General features: G+C 36.6%; 1 protein-coding gene and 1 pseudogene across 2 annotated transcripts; one reads left to right on the top strand and one right to left on the bottom strand.

The window, feature by feature from the left end:
- Positions 1-1311: 1311 nt before the first annotated feature.
- GMFB (glia maturation factor beta) lies at positions 1312-15089 on the bottom strand. Of its 2 annotated transcripts, none has more exons than XM_015596090.2 (7): positions 14938-15089; positions 11136-11232; positions 9744-9793; positions 8998-9047; positions 8276-8361; positions 7206-7279; positions 1312-5039 (listed from the first exon to the last, which is right to left on the bottom strand). In XM_015596090.2, exons 1-7 carry the CDS (start codon positions 14938-14940, stop codon positions 4968-4970), a joined length of 432 nt encoding a protein of 143 aa, XP_015451576.1. In that variant the 5' UTR covers positions 14941-15089; the 3' UTR covers positions 1312-4967. The 2 variants fall into 2 exon arrangements, with proteins under 2 accessions (XP_015451576.1, XP_006920233.1); XM_006920171.3 differs by having other exon boundaries at positions 8276-8358.
- LOC112469822 lies at positions 8745-8863 on the top strand (annotated as a pseudogene).
- Positions 15090-20517: the final 5428 nt, after the last annotated feature.

Genomic DNA, 20517 nt, shown 5'->3' with positions numbered 1-20517 from the left:
TCAACAGGAAGGGGCCGGAAGCAAGAGATCATGTGTGTTTTGGGGGTAGGAGGGGGTTGAGGACAGGAAGGTATATCTATTTGGGGCAAATCACATCTGCCCAAAGGACTGCCCCTTCAGCAAGGAGCAGTGGCTGAGGCATTTCAACCTAACAAAGGGCTGTGGCATATTTGGGCTTGGCTTGTCAATTACAGGTAAGGAATGGGTCAAAATATGGAGGACCTTAAATTCCAAGGTAAAAGAATCTATACTTGTGTGGGCAACAAAGACTAGAAATTATGCGTGTGCATGCGCGCGTGCGCACACACACACACCAGTTTTGAGCACTACGGGTTGGCTTTTGGATGTAACCTAGGCATTCTGCTTTTTCTTTCCTATAACCAGAAAAGAGGGGTACCTCAGTAGGGAACTTTCATGTACCCAGGAGCATATCTCAAGTAAAGGATAAGAGAACTGTGTGAAAACTCCCTGAAACTCAGCAATAAGAACTTTAATCTAATTGGCTCCCAAACACAGCTAAACATATACTGTACAAGGATATAATATTCACTCAGGTGTGCCCTCATGCAAATGGGAGTGGACCCATGCTTTCACTTTTTGCTTTTGAAAAGTGAAAAGGATGAAAAGACAAGGAAGGCAAAAAACAAAACAAAACAAAAAACCCCTAGGAGCTGGTCAGGTAGCTAAATAGCCAAATTTGAGAAATAAGGAAGGCAAGTTTCACTCTGGCCAATTCTCCTAGTGGGATTCTTAAAAATAGTAAGACATAAACTATTCCTTTCACAACCATAAACCAACTGTGACTACTACCACATATTCAATCACAGGAAGTATATGGCAAAAACTATTAAGTACTGGTAAGTCATATTCATTCAATAGATATCTACGAAACATACCATGTAGAATAGTCTATATATAATAAAGGCAGAATGGGTCTTCAGTGGATGTCTAATAAAGTGATAAAAGAACCTCTTATTTAATAAAAGAACCTTTGATTTCTTAGGACATACAGAACCTCTAATGTCTACTTTTTCCTTTGAGAGCAAGGGTTCATTATTTGACATAATGTCTTCTTTCTGCTGCTATAAACTAATAATTTTAGCCTCGGACCAAGTGTTGGAAATTATTATAATCTCATTCTATTCTCCCTCCCCCAGTCCCACATTGTCAAGTGATTCCCATTTATTTTGCCTATCAGTTTTTCCAGATAAACTGCTGAATCTGTGTGGCTCACACAAATGCCACAATTAAGCCAGACAAGTAGTAACTCCAAAGGGGAGAGGAGGTGAGTAAAAAATGAAAAGCTAAAAGTCTTTTCATGTTAACATTTTATTTAAACCAGTACAAGCACCATGCTTAACAGAAGACTGTCCAAAATAAACATGCAATATGAACTAGCAGAGACTGAAACCACAGCTTAAGAAGTTGTGCCAGCTGTTGATTTTGTTAAATGATGACAGGGAACTGTTAAAATTCACAAGACTGACCATTTATGTTTCAAGCCTCCTGAATGAGATTATATTGGACCATCAAAATCAGTGGGAACTGCCCTGGCATGTTAATGACCTCAAACAATATTCAAGTAATTATATGAATATGAACTATATTCCAAAAAGCAAGAAAACATAGTTTCTATCACAACCTTAATGTAGTTGTTTTAAATATTACAGGAATATGATCACTGATTTGAAATGTTATATGGCGCTACAGGAAACAAACTTCTCAAGAATATTCAACTTGGGACCACTGGTGTTAAGCGGCCCACAAGGTATACATTCTTCCAGAAATACAGGATAAGATTTGTCCAGAAATGTTTGAGACAGTTCTTCACATAAGCTGGAAAGGCTCAAATTCTGTAGATTCCAGTATCATGTCTATTGAACAAATAGGGAAAGCAACTGTACTAAGAACATTTGAATTGATAGAATATGAGTTACTCTCTACTTCCACCAAATATCAGCATTTAACTCTTATGAAAATATCTGTTCATCACTAGTCCACATTACGGATTAATGACATTATTCGGATTTTAAAGTAGTCCAAACATTTTTTTTAAGTACACCTTCCTTACTAACTATATGGGTGGGGAATAAAGACAGCCAAATTTAATTTGGCAATAAACTCCTCCTACTGGAAATATTTAGTTAAAGTGTCAGACCAGGATACATTTTATGGCTACATTTGACTCCTGAAAATAGGAGATAAAAAGGGAGAGAAAAGTGCTGACAGACATTTTGCTACAAAGATTATTTAGTAATGACAAAAAATTTCACAATACCCTCTTAAACAAGAGTTTAACTGTACTAGACATTTAGTAAACTTTTTAGAAATAGACAATTTGAACATTTATTTTAGAAGTCAGTTAAACAAAAACAGTCAATCAACTTTTTTTTCCTGACATAATTGCTTCAATACCAGAACAAAATGAATAGTTTTCAAAACTCTGACATTTTGGAATTTCAGCATAGTAACCTGAGAACAATTTCTTCATATGTCATTTACGTTGCCACAAAAACCATACTAAAAACATGCTGTGATTACTAGTTGGTTCTATTTTGACAACATTAGATGCTATGCAGAATTTATGCAAGGCCAACAATTTTAAAACTAATGCTGATTTAGGAGACCAGGAAGGAGGTTCCCAGGAAATAAAGAAAAAAAAATTGCTGCCAAAAAAGAAAGATTAAGATTTAGGGCTGAATAGGAATGGTTGTACCAGAAAGTGATGGAATGTACAAACTGGAATTATGAAATCTGGAGTTGCTATTTGAGAGAAGGCAAAAAAAGAAATCGAATAAGAAATGTACTTGAAAAAAATGATGCGAAATTTGGTTAGATGGAAGGGAAATTCATATAAAAGTCTGAGAACACTTTAGAGCATGGGATTTGTACATCTCCCTATAGGACAGAGGGAGTGAAAAAATGTTCTACTGATCCCTTAACCTCAATCTATTGTCTTGCAAAATACATGTCACTGATAAGAAGCAGACAAGCTCAAAAAAAAAACAAGATTTATCACACACAGTTCTTTGCCCTTTAGAAAACAGGGAAACTAAGAATTCTGTGTATGGAGGTCAATCAATATTATCTGACATTATGGAGGACTTTAAAAAAAAAACACTAAAATGCGCAAGACAAAATAAGGAACCTCATTAAAAAATATATTCTTGCAGCACTAGTTTCTCTTATGGCTGCGGACCAGGTGAAACAAAATCTCATTTCCTTCATTCAAAACATTAAAAGCACTCTCCATTCACTTGGATTACATTTGCATTTCTGCAGAACCATAAGCGTTATTCTGCAATATCAAAATAGCTATTCAAAGAATTCTTAAACTTCCTGGGTGAAGTTTTCCTTCTCTCTTACTCTCTCTTTCTGGAAATTAGAAGAAAGGATCCTTCCCATTCATTAATCAAAACAAATAACCACTCTAGCACTTCCTCATCTCCAACTAACTTCCTATTGCTTCCTGTTTCTAGATTATTGAAGCCAAATGTTACCAGGAACAGAAGATGCTCTATTCAATATTGTGAAAATTCCAACTACCTTTACCTTCTGTTAAAGTTGGCACAGAAACCTCAAAAAACAAAATGTCAAAGAACATATAAATGGAAAAATGCCAACATAAAAAAATGCCTTTGCTAGTTTTGAAAGGACTAAGCTAGTCTTAATATAAGAATTTACTCACGAAATTTGGTTAATCTTTTAGAGTTTCAAGACCTTTTGTCAAATTAATGTTAGACAGTTACTTATGTTTGTTTTTAAAGTATACTATATATTAGAATCCTTGCTTTATGCCAAGGATGCCATCATCTAACAAGACAGGTGTCCAATTTAGAATACCTTCCAAAATCTAGGATATAGGATGAAATTTCTATTGATGTGTTAATGTTATTAACTATGGCCAATGTTTTAAGATAAGTAATTTTTTTCCTATGGCACAAAACTAATCACAAATATGCCCCAGATTAGAACTCTCAACTGCCATATAGTCACAAATATAAGCGGATAACTGGAATTTTAAAAATATGAAGTTGGTTTTATCACAAATGTCAGATACACACATTAGAAAATTGTTTTATTTGGACCCTTTACAAAAGTATTAATTTCACCAAATCTGGAATACTGGCAGTGTAAAAGTCTTAAACTAATTTTAAAGCTAACAAATCAAAGGCACAGTATTAACACATTTAAAATAACTAGTTTTCACAGGACAACATTAAGAGATGCTTTATAATAAAGTGTTAATAACCTAGATTCGAAATTATCTCGAAATAACACAACCAGGAATGAAGCCCTTGATTAGTTACAATCCAACAATTCCTAAGATGCTATTTTCCATAAGAATAGTCATAACTATTATAAAATCTAACTCCCAGACCTTAAGAATGCACAACTGATGAACAAAGTTTTTGGACTTGATTAAAAAGATATAAGAAACCAAAGGAGGGATAGAATTGATGAAAAATATACTTGTAATGCAGGTTTTACTATAGTAAATTATTATTCATGGCTCAAAATTGGGTCACTCAAGTCTTTTACCCCAAATTAACTTAAAAGATTCAACAAGTGATAATATGCTATTTTCATATATAAGCTAATATCCAGTATTTGTCAAAAGGAGGCAACTGTTGTCTATCATAATCTAATATCCACTTTCCAATGGTGTCTGTAAATAGTAACAAATTCTGAACCATAATTTATAGAAATTAGTCACAGGACTGCAAAAAGTCCCCGGAGGGTAGTCCACCTAACAATTACAAATATAAGGAAACACTTTACAAAGTTTCATTACTATGAAGATGAGATCTTCTTTGTTCAAACTTTGAACAAACGAAGAATTTTTCTTTACTGCAGGAAACAAATTGTAAGTAACAGTGCATTTTTAGGCATAAATAAGTATTTATGTCTGGTTCCAGTATGGTCAGGTTAATACATAAAATACTTTAGAAACATAAAACTTCACATTAGTGGAAAAATCCAAGTTTTTCACGTAACCATTCTTCAGTTAGATCTTCAGTATTTCTGATTTCAAATACCTTAAGAAAAAAAACTTAGGTTATATTCTGGTACTCTCAAAATAAAAATCAACCACGTTACATATTTGAGTATTAAATACCAAATTCTTCTTCCTTTTCATATTGATCATGACCTAATCTGTGTAAATTAGATATACCATTTTGGAGGCACTTTACCTTTTTTAAATTTTAAGTATTCAGTTACCAAAGTTTAGCAATTAAGATGGCAATAAAACCAATGTTCTCTTAAAAGTGAAAATCTACAAATATTCTAAAAGAGAAATTCTGTAAATCCCACCCACTAAAAGAAACAATCTAAGTAAATCAATCTAGTTGGTTAGGAGCTAGAATTACATATGCTAGTCCTCCGTAACTGGAGGAAGTACTTGCTGTATATTGTTTTGATAAAGATAGACTAGAGGGCTAGCCCCAAATCTCCAGCAAGAATCTGAAAACACACAGGCTCAGAAAGTATAGTGGCTATACAGCAGAAAGGATAAGATTCGAGGCCAGACGTGAGTTTGAATCCTAGTACTGTCATATATTATGATGCAACCCTGGGCAAGTCATTCATCCTCTGAACCTGTTTTCCCATCTATAGGAATACTACCATCAACCTTACACAGTTGTGAGGATTCAATGGGATTATTTGTAAAAGTAATCTGTAAATTGCCCTGCCTTAATTCCAGCACTTTAGGTCACATTCAGCATTAGACTAGACTTGAAGCTGTTAACAGAGCTCATTCTTAACCACCCAATCCCTTAGAGCACCTCCAGGGAATTCCTATGGTACAAATGAGGAAAAGTAGTGTCTATAAGTTGATGGTATCAGTGACAATCATATGGGCTAAAGGGAAAAAGCAGAGGGCACTTAAAGACGTCCCCTGGGTTGATGATTAAGCACCCGAGGGGAAAACACTGATGCTGTCCTTAAAACCTGAAAGGAAATATTATTTAGTACCATGTCAGTGATATTCTATTTCAAAATCTTAAATGTGCATACTTTTTCAACTCAAACTAATATGTGTAAGTTAAATAAAGTTTAAAAGCAAGAACCCCTCTTACATTTAACCTTCAAAAATGCCATAAACAATGGGGACATGTTAAATCATAAAGCAAGTGTCTCATATAAAACATAATGTTCTACCTTAATAAAGCTAATAATAAGTATTCTTGCTTAGATTCTTGTTAAGAATTTACATTTAGATTTGAAAGCACTATAGTTAACTGCATAATATAGAATTCCTGCACAGAATTTAGTTCATTCAGCCTAAAGGTAAAGGTAAAGGGCTAACAGTAAAGGGCTCAGAGAAGCTTCAATGCTGACTTTTCCTATCAGAAATTATATTATGGAAGATGAAGAACTCTCAATATATGAATAGTTACAGTGGCTTTTCTAAAGCTGCCAACATTTTTAATGTGATTTCTTCTAATTATAATCAACTTATACTTCCCATTCAAAAAACACACTTTTGGTTAAAGACTTCTATAATTCTATTTCCAACTAATAAAAAGCTTTGACTAATTTACTGATCTATTCCAAATAATGTTCACCTACATAAAAAGTACTTAACTCTTCAAATTATTTTAGCTATTTCTCTGTATAGTAGTCCCCTCTTATCTTCAGGAGATATATTCCAAGATCCAAGATCCAAGTGGATGCCTGAAACTTCGGATAGTATGGAACCCTACATATACTATGTTTTTTTACTATACATACATATCTTTTCATTTAAAACAAACACTTCAGGCTTCTCTTTGGCATATCCGAATTGCCAGCATCACTACTCTTGTGTTCTAGGGCCATTATTAAGTAAAATAAGTATTACCTGAACATAAGCACTGTGATACTTCGACAGTGATCTCAAAACTGAGACAGCTACTAATTGACTAACAGGCAGGCAGCGTACATAGCCTAGGTATGTATATGCTATATACGTATATGCTGGACAAAGGATGATTCATGCACTGGGTAGGACTGAGAGTTCATCACACTACTCAGAACGGTGTGTGATATAAAACTTATGAATTGTTATTTCTGGAATTTTCCATTTATTATATTTGGATCGTGGTTCATCACAGGTAAGTGAAACCATGGACAGCGAAACCGCAGATAAGGGCCGGGGGGACTACCTGTATACTAAGGGAAAATAATGTTTCAACAAGCAAGTCAAATATAAATACCACCTTGGTTAGTTCAGCTGTTTGAACTAGCTTATTCTTACTCCCAGCATACATCATCTGTTGTTCAGGCTTACATCCTAGAAAAGAGACATTTGTGTAGAAATGAGACTTAGATTTTGAAAATGTAAAGGGTTTTCATTGTTTACTTTTAAAAAATGACACTTTTAGGATTTCCTATGCGTTCAAGTTTATAAAAAACTTCGGTCTACATGTGTAGGGGTTGTATTTTGAGAATCTTACCATTACATACTGCCTGTACAAAGAGACACAGATAAATTACAAATAAACAAGCCTCAGGGCAGCAAAAAATGAGACTAGACCTCTGTAGATCTTAACTTTTAGAGCCCTGCAAACACTGGAAAACTTTTCAGGATTTTCTTAATTTTGACTTTAAATATTAAAATCAATTTTATGGATGCCTAACACAGATAAAGTTTTGGGAGGATGGTGGATCAGTGGGGCTGGGAGATCTGCCCTGAAAAAAAGTGAGTCTGATTACCATATTAAGTTAAAAATATATTGCAGTATATTTTAAGTGCTAAGTAAATGACGTAAATGATAAAGGTTAGAGAAGAGTTCACTGAGTAGAAACTTTACTGTGGGCTTCAACAGTGGTGGCAGGGGGAATTCTGGTGATAGATACCATTTTAATATCCAATGTAAGGTACTCGGACTATTCTCATGATTATTGGCATATCACGGGTAACTACTATTTTAAAGATAAACACAAATATATATCATGATTTTACACAGAGCTCACATACTTATTAAAAACTTAAAATATAGGAGAAAATGTACTTTTATTTTAAAATTTCATTACATTTCAAGTTCTTTAAAATGTGTACATGATCGGGCACAATGATGAGATTTCTAGGAATTTATCCTAAGAAAATAAGCAAGTTTTATAGTAACTTATTTCTAGGAATGCATTTACACTTGTGTGTGCACACACACACTTAGGTTTATTCAACAATTTTCATCTTTAAAACAAGCATAAAATTTGTCTAGTATAAAAAATGGTTTTATTATTTGGCTCAGAAACAAATATGCACAATTTAAAGAAATTCACTTACCAACAGGACTGGAGAAAATAAAACACAGAGGATATGAAACTCTTCCATCATCATGTTGATATTTATAACTATACACAATGAAGGTTTTTCTCAAGTTAAAGAAACTAAAATTACTGCTCTATTTGAGACAAGTACCTACCAGCAAAGGTCTGAAACACATGCCTGTGGGGCTAGTGAGTGGTAAATTTCTGACCTACCCATTTAGGTCACACCTTCATTATTCATTCTTTCCACAAATTTATAAATGGGCCCCAAAGATAAGTTATAAAATCAAATATCTCTCAAAAATAAACTTACCTAAAAGTATGGATTTAATCTGGATTTCTTTTTACCTTTCTCATTTTTATTATAAACACATAACAATGAAACTTTTTAAAAGGAAATAATGTATCCCACTAATATTTTAATTTGGTTGTGATCATGGAATACAAGAAAATTTTGTAAAATATGTGTCTTTTAAAAGATGAATGTCTATGCCCATGCCACCCTGAATGTGCCTGATCTCGTCTGATCTCGAAAGCTAAGCTGGGTCGGGCCTGGTTAGAACTTGGATGGGAGATCACCTAGGAATACTAGGTACTGTAGGCATTAGGATTTAAACAAACAAACTAACTAACTAACTAAATAAATAAATAAATAAATAAAAGATGAATAAATAAACTTCATAAATTCTGACCACTAAGGAAAACAAATCTTTTTAAAGCACACTAAGAAAAGGATATCGAGGTTGTCGTTCGGGTAGTTCATCTTTAAGTTCGTCTGGTGATATGCCCTGGCACCATAAAAGAAAAACAACTTTTAAACATTTGTTTACTCATATCCTTAAGAGATATACCAAGCACCCATTCTACTAATAGGGATAAATTCATAACCATATACCACAACATAAAACTTTACTTTACTAAATTATACACAAACTGAGGTTACAAAACCCTCAATCTAATGAAAGCCCATTCTATCCCACTCAGTTTAGTTCCGTTTATTAACTAAACATGGAGCTGAGAGGCACAGTAGTCTATGTATGTTCCAATTGTCAAGAAATACCAAGATAAGCCAACCCCTCAGAACAAAGAGTATCTGATTTAGGGAGGAAAAAGTTCATTTCTTTTCATTCTAAATTAGTTACTTCATTTGACAAACTAAATATTTAAGTTATAGAATTTTAGTATTTAATACTGGCCAAGCAATTTAAGAGCAAGTTATAAAATTGACTCAATATTTACTGGACAGACAGCCCTACCTTCTACCACTTATTACACTGGATTTCATTATCGTTTTAAAGAAGGTGATTAAATTAGCAGGATAATATATTACACAATAGATAGCACTTTCTTTTCATGCATAATGAGCATGTATTTAAAGGTTCAGAACTAATTTTACCATAATCTGTAATTAATATATAGCATCTTTGGATCTTTGGGGCAATAATTGCTTAAGTATAAAACTGTATTTAGCTGACCAAACAAACCTCAAGCTCTTCATCCAGTACCACCAGGCGTTTATCCTTATCAATCTTCACTAAAATAAAAACATAGTATGAGTAAACGGTGAGTCTAATGTAACCTCAACCTACCCAACCCACAGAGTCTCAGCCCTTTTTCTGGCACTTAAAATTAAAACATTGAAAAACAGAAGCATAAAACTCATTTGCAGTTTTAGTTTAGGTCTTTCAGCTAACTTTGCTTTCAAGCAGTTAGTGTTTAAATGCCTATACCCACAATTCGCAACACCTAATTTGCTTATTTAGAACATAAAGTTCAACTCCTTAGATTTACTGTGTATTTGGAGAACTTTGTAACTCAAATTCAACTTCCTAGATAATAAGATCTGAAAGAGAAACTGTGATTGAGATTGGTCTAATATAACATGGTTAGAGATGCAAGGGAAAAGTGGACCAGGGGTCAAGATAGAACAACTGCCAGATTCCCAGCTTCTCCAGACTCAGGATTTCATGGTGCAGTATGAGTATTCTAAGAAAGTGATAGCTATAAATATATGTAACATAATCCAAAGCCAAATTAAAATATATTTAGATAATCTATGTCTCTCTTCTTTTCTATCACTCTGAAAAGTTGGCCATTTCTGATTGTGCACTAATTTCATAGTAAGTCCTCAAATAGTTTTACCTTTTGTGGCAAAATGGCACTGACACACATTTTAAGAACTGTAGTCCTACGTTGTAGTATCTATTTGTAACAAGACCAGAATTCATGACAGATTGTCACCACCTCATTGATTCACATCTGCCAGATCCATCTCTGTTAAGTATAGTCCACAGACTTTTATATTTTCACCCCCTCATCCTTCCTTTTATCTTTCTAAGTCACTACCCACATATTAAATATTAACTAAGAATATTCAAAAAAAATCTGCAGAACATCAGATACAGCACATAGTAGGAGAGGTAATATTCAAATCATTCTTTACATTGTCAGAAGTCAGTGTCTCTTAAACATACTCTCCATGAAACTAGAGTTTGAGTCTAGAATTGAAATAAGGCCCCAAATCATTTTGAATACAATGGTGAACTTTATCATTTTAAGTGTAGGCAAAAGTTCCTGTTTGAGGATGAATAGCCAGACTATTTTTAGTCCCCTGAGAAGTTGGATAGGTCACTACAAATGACCAACTGACCGAGATCAACTCCTCCAGCACTATATAGGCAGCTGACGGGGGGAGGTAGGACATGCTACCTCTGTTCTGTGATATTAGCTGTCACTTATTTTTAAAAGTGATCTAAAAGGGGAGTGGGAATTAAAACAAGAAGTAAATTACTTTCTAAAGGTTCAGTTTATTCAACGTAGCTATAAGATAAAAACAAACTAACACCAAGTAACTGAGGAAATCACTTTTAGCTTACTTATAATGGCAGCATTGTTCGTTTCTTTGCGAAAACGAAACTTTCTCAGTTTTTCCACTAAATCTTCAGCAACATCACAAACCACCAAAGACTCACTCTAGAAAAGAAAAAAATCGCATATAAAATGCCATGACTTCAATACACGTGTATGTTAAAGTTATAAAACCCAATACCTTTATAAAGGTATAGTGACATCAACAAATGTCACAATTATGTGAAAGGATTAACATGAAACACATAAACACTTCAAGAACTATTAAAACTAACGACCTTTGTAACTACACGTTACACGCATTTGTTCATCATATATGTATAGGGTACAGTTTAACTTCCTCTTTGGCTAATAAGTATCTCAAAGAACTAGACGCATAATAATGTGCAAATTTATCAGAACTGGAGAGAAAGGGAAGAATGTGGGAAAAGTCTAGGTTCACTGTCTGCTGTTATAAAGTAAATATCTTTGCGCTATACAGGAAGAAGGGAATAACCATCTTATTGTATTTAGAATTAATAAAACCGTGATTCATTTTTGGGTCTCACAACTACGAAAAATATACAAATAAACAAAAGTATAAAAAATAAACAGAGTAAAGATCAATAATATTTATATCTTAAAGAACTAAGATGATTTTAAAAAGGAGCATTTAACAATTATGAAAGCAAAACCATTTTAAACAAATATAAAAACTAAAAGAAACTTCTACAAATTATGAAAAATTAGAGACTCTTCTCCAGAAACCTGGCAAGAAAATGATCAAAAGCATTCTTCATTGGTGCAAATGTGTTAATGATTGTGAACACAAGGATGGAAATCTTTCTTCTCATTTTTTAACATGTACAACTTCGAATGCATAAAAGTGGAGAAGTATAGTGAAACTCTATGCACCTATCACTCAGCTTCAACCATTATCAACACACAGCCAATTTTATTTCATCTAACACCCTCAACACTGCCCCACTGTCACACAGCAAAGACCAGAAATTCCAACGGTAAATATTTTGTATCTATCATTAAAAGGACAGTATGTGCTATTAAAAATATAAAAACGGTAACATTATCTCACCTAAAAAAAAAACAAAACAAAAAACTAACAATACAATAATTCCAGTCTCAAATATTCAGATAAAGTTCAAATTTCCCTGTTTTAAAATATATTTTACATTGATTTAATTCAGTCAGGTTCCAAACAAGGTTCACATACTTTGGTCTCTTTTCATATATATGTCCCCCCAACTCCATCTTCAAGAAAATTAGAATAGTTCTGAGACCAATGCTAAATACATATGTCTCATTATAGCCCAAAAGGATTAAGGCTTCCAATTATGAGTTAAAATAAATATTTAACAAAAGCCTGCTTTTCTAACCCTGTGTTGGGTAAATGAAAGCATGTTAAAGCAAGAAGTGATTATCAATTTTAAAACTGTCCATTAAATTCAGAACACTGGTAATATGTAAGGTGTGATTACCACAGGATATGCTATTATACGGTTAGAAAGTACATCCCATCCATAAGTACAATCCAATATATAAGGCTTCTATAGAAGTCACATCTGTCCATCCATTTAGTTTTCAGAGAAAGAGATGTTAAGTCATATGAATCTTCCTGAAGGTAGTATTCAACCCTAGTCTATTTTTTTCTTTACCTTCCAAGAAAGATTTAAAAGTCAGAAAACTATAATTTCTATTCTCTCTTCAACCAAAGGTAGAATCCGTTAGTGGGATGAATAAATATTTAGATTTTTGTTTAGGTAAAGACCAATTTATCACGAAAATTTTATCTTCCAGTTGATACCAGAACTGTTTGTGCAATACTGACATTCTAAGAATCAGAAACCGAGAAAAAAAATGCTGTGATTTAATTTATATAGCTATTTTTTTGCATTTTCATTCCTCCCAATACCATAATAAGGCCAAAATTGCCTTCCTGCAAGAAAAAGGACCAAGGCTCAGCCAATCCTAATGGCTAGAAGCATTTAAGAATGAGTATAATGCCCTGAAATAACTTTATATGATAAATTTTAACACATAGTTAAGTGGAGAGTTGAGCTCAAGTGTGCATTTATTGGTTTATCCACACAATAAACATTTAATGAGTATCGGCACCGTGATAAATGCTAGGGATACAATCATATAAAATATAGTTGTATCACATAACATTTCAGTCAACAACAGACTGTTGTTGTATAATAGTCTCATGAGATTATAATGGAGCTGAAAAGTACCCATAGCCTAGTGACCTCTGGGCTGTAGTGCAATGTATTAGTCACGTGTTTGTGGTATACTGGTGTAAACAAACCTACTGCACTGTCAGTCATATATAAGTAAAGCACATACAGTTATCTACAGTACATAATATTTGATAGTGATAACAAAGTTACTAATTTATGTATTTACTAAACTTTTTATCATTACTTTATAGTATATTCTTTCTGCTTACAAAAAAAAGTCTTCTGTAAAACAGTATGCTTGTGCAATCCTGACATTCTAAGAATCGGAAAACAAGTGGAAAAAAACATGCTGTGATTTATACACCTTTCTTGCATCTCTCGATTGCATCATTTTTTCTTATGCTTGATTTAATCTCATGTTATTTTATAAATTTAGTGTAGCCTAAGTGTGCAGTGTTTATAAAGTCTGCAATAGTGTACAGTAGTGTCCTAGGCCTTCACTCACCACTCACTCACTGATTCACCCAGAGTAACTTCCGTAAACTCCCACAAGCTCCATTCACGGTAGATGTCCTATACAGATGTACTATTTTTACCTTTTATATCATATTTTTACTATGCCTTTTCTGTGTTTAGATACACAAATATTTACCACTGTGTTACAACTGCCTACAGTATTCAGTACAAAAAGGAGAATGTGGTCAACAAACCAGAATGCAGCTAAAAAGATCAGGAAAGATAAGAATTGAAGAATCCTTCGAATTTAGTGACCATAACAAGATCTGTTGGATGTAGGTGGGTTGCAAAATGAGTGGGAGGTCAGAAATATGATAGTGGGGGGAGGGGGGTTGTTTGTTTCTAATTAAAGGAGCATTTTTAAAAGCCGATAGAAAAGATCCAGAGGTTCCTCTGGGGTAACGGACTTAATTTTCCACTTATTTTTGCGCGTAGAGGTCCAACTCCTAAGAGAACAGAAGCTAGAACCCCTAGACCCGGCAAAATTAAAGCTTCTGAAATTCCAAAGCTTTAATTCCAAGCGCCAAAACCTTATGTCAAAAGGTTTCCAACCGCTAAGATCGAAGAAAGCAAGGATAGGAGAAATCTTAAAAGCAGGCCGGGGGAAGGAGGAGACAAGCTAAGGCGAGGCCGAGAGAAAGGAATCAGAATTTAAGCGAACTCTCCTGGCAAAGGCCGCCAGGCGGAAGGTGCTCGGCGCCTGCCAGGTTCCTGGCAGAGAAATCGGGTTCTGGGGAGACCTCCGCTGGGCCAGACCCCCGGCACCTCCAACCTTTGAGCTCAGGAGCTGGAACCTTTTATCCAGCAGGACCCGGCGAGGGTGGCCCACCCCTACTGGCCGGACCTTAGTCCCTGAACCCGCTTTGGGGAAGAAGGGGGTGTCGACACCGGGCCAGGCTGGAGGATGCTGGCCTTAGGCGGGGCGGCAGCAGCGGTGGCTGAGGGGGAGGAAGAGACAGAGGGCAAGTCTCTGGCTGTAGGTACCAACCAGCAGCCAACGCGGAAGCGGCCGCCGACCCACCCGGGTGGCTGCCCGCCGAGACCGGCTCCGGCAAACAGGAAAGCCCAGCTGCCTGGCCCAGCCCTCTGGCCCCCACCCTCCCTGGAGGCAACTCACCATTTTCCTTCCGGCCGTCAGCAGTCGCTCCCTTTCCCTCGGGCCCCTTTAAGAATGGCACCGCGGCCGCCTCCCTTCCACCTCCGGCGCTTGGCAGAGCCACCCCCACGGATCAACGCGACCGTGGCGGGACTACACGTGACCGCGGACGGTAGGAGGCGCGGCTCAAACTTAGCCGGAACGCGGGCGTCTGTGTACTCCTGTGCCTTCTAAAAGAGGATGCTGTGTCTGACTGGGAGTGGTCAACTGTACCAAAATGTGCTCTTAAAATTCAAGATCCAGTAGAATTTTCTGTATCAAGTTTCTCCACTTGAGCAATATTGACATTTGGAGTCCAGTAATTCTTTGTTGTGGGTGGACTGTGCTGTGCAGTCCACAGAGTGTTTAGGAGCTTCCCTGGCCTCTACCAGCTAGATGCCAGCAGATCCTCCCCAGCTGTGAACCAAAAATGTGACCGGACAGTGTCAAAAGTTGCCAGGAGGCAGGGGTGGGAAATCACCCCAAGTTGAGACCAACTGTCATCGATAAATGTTCTAAGCGTTGGGCCACAGACTAAGAACCATATTAATCACTAGCGTCCACTTAGTTGCAGCAGGCATCAGGTAGTCCTGCAACTTAGTGTACATAGATGACAGAAGCCCAACATCTAAGACCATGAAAGCTTTTTACCAGAGGGACTGGAAGTTCATTGGGTTCAAAGGGTTAGGTTCTGCTTAGGTACTATAAGATTTTTCACAATTCCTGTCATCTATGGGATCATACTCAAATTGCATATTCATTCAATTCTGTTGTGCAGCAACTGCCTCAAAGTTTGAAACTCAAAGTTATGAAGCTTATTCCTATTGATGTCCCAAAACGGACATAAATTTGCCCTTCCAGGAAATAATATGGGATTTAGTAAAATATAAAATAAATGAAAGGGTTGGTGACACCAAGAAAAATACATACTGGGGATAATTTTTGAAAACATATTAATAATTTTTGCATTTCTCTTACGAACGTCTCTCTTTGGATGGCCAGAAGTATCTATGAGCCTCAGAAGAGAGAGAGGACTGTAATGTTGGGAATGCAACAGAAAAAAAAGCAGCTTTTCACTACCAAATAGGAGTTTTGAGTCCCAAGAAACACAGTAGTCTTGAAAAAACTAGACATTACTGATAGAAAGGGTTAAAAAAATTTTAAAGCTCCATTAACATTCCAAAATCCAGACTTTGGCAAAATTAAAACTGGCATTTAGTACAAACCATTTGGTACAGAAAAGGGAGGCTGTATGACATAAAGAAAGCACCTGCTGAGCAGGAAGGAAGGAAAGCCTTTTTGTTCTGGTCTTGTGAGGAGCTCGATGGAGACGAGGCTTAAGTAAGTGCAACAGGCAGTCATGCACAAACTGCTCTAGCTGACATCTCAGAATGGGGGGCAGGAGAGGGATTGTATTAAAGTACACAAATAGATGTGATGCTGGAGAACCTGAAGAGTTAGGAATTGGTAGTCTACCCCTCTAAAAAGGAGAGGACTTGCATTTGCATTTGGCTCTGCACTCCCTTGAGCATGACTCAGGTACAATAGTGTTCAATGGCAGAGGTGGCCTATTTTGATATCCTAAGATAACTGCTGGTTCTCAGTGGCCTGCAGGTGAAATGTAGGAGAATCTACATGTTCATACATTCTGTGAGGAAATAAAATTGGAGATGGCGAACAGTATGGTGAACCAGTGGAGCTAAGAGGTCATAGTGCATGAGGGCTTTACAATCAGAGGTAAATGGCTAGAACCCTGGATGTCAGGAGTGGTTGCCAGCTGGTGCCACAAAAGGCCAGATGAAATCTGCTTTATCTTACTGAGGACTCATAGCATTGTGCAGAGCTGAGGCCTCATTTTTCCAACGCTACCATGAGATCATGTGAATACCAAGTACCTATGGTGTCCCTAAGATACCATTTTAGGAAGAAGCAAGAGAAGAGGGAGGAGTGAGAAGAGAGACTAAGAATTTTTCTGAAAGAGACCAGCTACCCAAAGGGGCAGTTAAACTTAAAGATACTAGGATAGCTTTAATTGACAAATTTAAGCTCCTGTTGTCCACTTTTTCTCCTTTCGACTAATCAATGGGGGTGAAGATTCAGGAGCAAACCTATATCAGTTATAGATAATAAAGAAGAGCCATTCTATTTGTCTGAGAGTTACGCAGATTTTAGCCTAATATGGAGAACTCCCTCCTTCCTTCCTTTCCTCCCTCCCTTCCTTTCTTCTTTCCATAAACTTCTGTTGAGCCGCTACAAGACATATGTTAGGTATTGTTGGCACATACATCAATTAGGTGTCATTCTTGCACTCAGGGAGCCGGTGACTTAGTAAGATAGACTAATAAGCAAATGCTTTCACCAGGGGCAGAGGGACTCCATAGAGATCCACACTGGGTGCTATGAAGCTCCTTTTTCCAGGACGCCTTCCTGAACACTTTCTCCCTAAGGGTTGGAAAGTGTTCAGGAAGGCTTCCTGGAAAAAGAAGCTTCAGAGCTGAGTCTTCAAGATAACCAGAAGTTTGCCAGGAGAAGGAGGAGGAAAGAAGAGCTCTTCAGGCAAAGAGAAGAACATATGCACATGGCTGTGATGATTAATTTTATGTGTCAACTTGACTTCTCCATCAGGTGCTCAAATTAAACAGCATTTCAGAGTGTGTCCGTGATGGTGTTTCTGGATGAGATTAACATTGAATTGGTGCACTTGGCAAAATAGATTGCCCTCCCCAGTGTGGGTGGGCATTGTCCAATCGGACAAGGGCCTGAACTGAACAAAAGGCAGAGGAAGGAGGAATTTGCCTCCCTCTTTTTTCTCTTCCTGCCTACTTGAGCTGGAACATTGGTCTTCTCCTGTCCTTGGACTGGGATTTACACTATTGACTCTCTGGTTCTCAACCCTTTAGAGCTGAACTGAGATGGCATCACTACTTTCCTTGATCTCCAGTTTGTAGATGGCAGACTGTGAGACTTCTCAGCCTCTATAACCATGTGAGCCAATTCCTCATAAACATTCAATCGATCAATCTCTCTCATACGATACCTCTATATCTCTCTCCCCCCTCTTTCTCTGGAAACCCTAATACAATGGCCAGTTTTGAGATCTGCAAATAGCTTATTTCACTGATTTAATATTCAGTACCCCCAACTCACCACATTTGAACTTCTCCAAAATCAGGATGCACCTAACTATCTATGGCATCTCATAATTTTGTTGATGAGGTTTAAAGCACCCTAAATTGAATGAAATTTATGGTTTGGGGTCCCTCATTTGCATGAGTCCTTTCCAAAGGCCTTATGTGTAATTTGTATTTATAATTTTCACCCTCTTAGAATGGGTCCCCCAAACGGTATGAGCTTCAGGCCTCACATACCTGCATCCATCTCTAATGTATTTTAGAAGACTGGTGCTTCAGTAGGTCTATGATTGGAGATTATAAGGGATGAGGGAGAGGGGAACAGGGAAGAGGAACAGGGATAAGTAGTGACAGACTGGAGACTTGGGATCTAATTTCAGTGAATAACAGCTACATCCATTCATCAGGTGGAAGAAGCCAGAAACTTCAATTCCTGCCTCTCTCTCATGCCCCATGTCCAATCCAGTATCACGTACTTATCCTATAATAGAGATTCCTAGTTCACTTTCAAACTCTGTTTTCTCCTTCTATAAGTAATAGAACCCACTAGTTTTAGTTGGACACATGGTCACTCTGAACGAAGACTATTTTCCTGCCTCCTTTCCAGTTAAATGTGGACATGAGGCTGAGTTTTGGCAAATGGAATGCGTGCTGTATCCTTAGTTTTTCTTTTTATATAAGGATACCAGTCCTATTGGATTAGCATATGACTTCACCTAAAGGCCTCATCTCCAAATGCAGACACATTGGGGATTAGAGCTTCAACATATGAATTTTGGGGGACATAATTCAGTCCATTACACTCCCCTTCTTCAATCATATACATTCTCATTGCTCTTAGGGTAAAGTTGAGTACTTAAAATGGCAAGATTCCCGTATAATCCGGACGCTACCTGTCTCTCCATTTTCATCTCATAGCATGCTTTTGTTCACTCTCCATGTTTTAGTCACACTGGCCTTTCATTTTCTCTGGTACGCTATGATTGCTCCCATCTCAGAGCCTTTGCACATGCTGTAGCTTCTATCCTAAATGTTTTTCTCTCTTATGTCTCTTTGCCTGATAAATCTCTATCACCTCTCAGTTCAATCATCTGTTCTTCGGGGAAGCCCTCCCTGGTCTTCTTCATATTTCCCCATTCCTTCATTATATACTCATAGCTCCATGTACCTCTTTTTACTAGCACTTATCATAATTTTGCCTTTATATTTTGTTCAAGATTTTTTGGCTAATGTTTGTCTTTTCCATTAGTTGATAAACTCCAGGAGAAGAGAGATATATGTCATTTTTGGCTTATTATTGTATCCCTAATGCCTTGTACAGTGTCTAGAACATATCTGACACTCAAGAAAGTCTCTGAATAAGTAAGAGGTAAATGGGTGTTGGGTCATGTAGAAGTGGGTATGCCAAACAAGAAACTTGGGACTTCATCCTCAAGCATACGTAGCATAGCAATCAAGGATTTTCGGTGGTGGCGTGAAATAATTCGTCAGTGTAAATTAGGTTGAGTCTCAGTTTTCCCCAGTGCTGATTTGGGATCTGGCTTTCATGGCCTGGTTAGTGAATTATACTTGTTCATCTGTTTTCCATCTTCCAATATGTTATGGCTATTATTTTCTTTCCTGTTCTTGTTTTTGTTTTTAAAATTCCTTTATTGTAGTTTTATTGGAGTTTTGGGAGAGAGTAAAATTATAGGCATGTTTATTATACTACTTTAACTTGGGACTCCTACACCTTTGTTTTCATTATGAAAATTATTTATTGTTTATTGCAATAAAACTGCCTTTCACATTGACCAAGATTTTTAAGTGACACTATCAAACGATGGCAAAACTGAGGATGAGAGAGTGGGATTGTAAATTGGTACATTTATGGAGAGCAGTATTTCTCCAAAGGCTTAACATGTACATACTTTTGAACTAAAAGTTTCACCTCTAGGAATTTATCCCAAAGAAATGATTTAGTTTAAGAATGTTCATTGCAGTATTATTTACAATTTAAAAAACTGTCCAACAATTGAGGGCTGATTAAATAAGCTATATACTTTCACAAATCATATATGTAATCCTTAAAAATTATGTTGGTTCAAGCTTCTCACATAGCATTACTGCAAAGAATATGTAAGACATAGTCATTTGCCAAGGGATATGTGAAGCCATTGAACAAATTTAGCTCATCTTCCTCCAGCACTAATTTATTGGTGATTTAGGAGTGCGAAGAGACCACTAGTTAGCCATCCCGAGGTCCTTTGTCCCTTTTTTCCTCGGTAAAACCCCTCGATTTGTAGCAGGTATATAGCTGCTCAGAATAAAAGACTACATTTCCCTGTCTCTGTGGTGGCTAAGTGTAGTTTTAGAGCTAAAGGCAAACCTATATTGTCAGTGGAAGTGTTGTGAGCGACTTCCAGGGAGGCTAAGTTGACGGAATTAACTG

This window comes from Pteropus alecto, unplaced genomic scaffold (genome assembly GCF_000325575.1).
Source record: "Pteropus alecto unplaced genomic scaffold, ASM32557v1 scaffold86, whole genome shotgun sequence".
Taxonomy (NCBI): Eukaryota; Metazoa; Chordata; class Mammalia; order Chiroptera; family Pteropodidae; genus Pteropus; species Pteropus alecto.
Note: the sequence above shows the minus strand (reverse complement) of the source record. Positions and strands in the feature narration are given on the sequence as shown.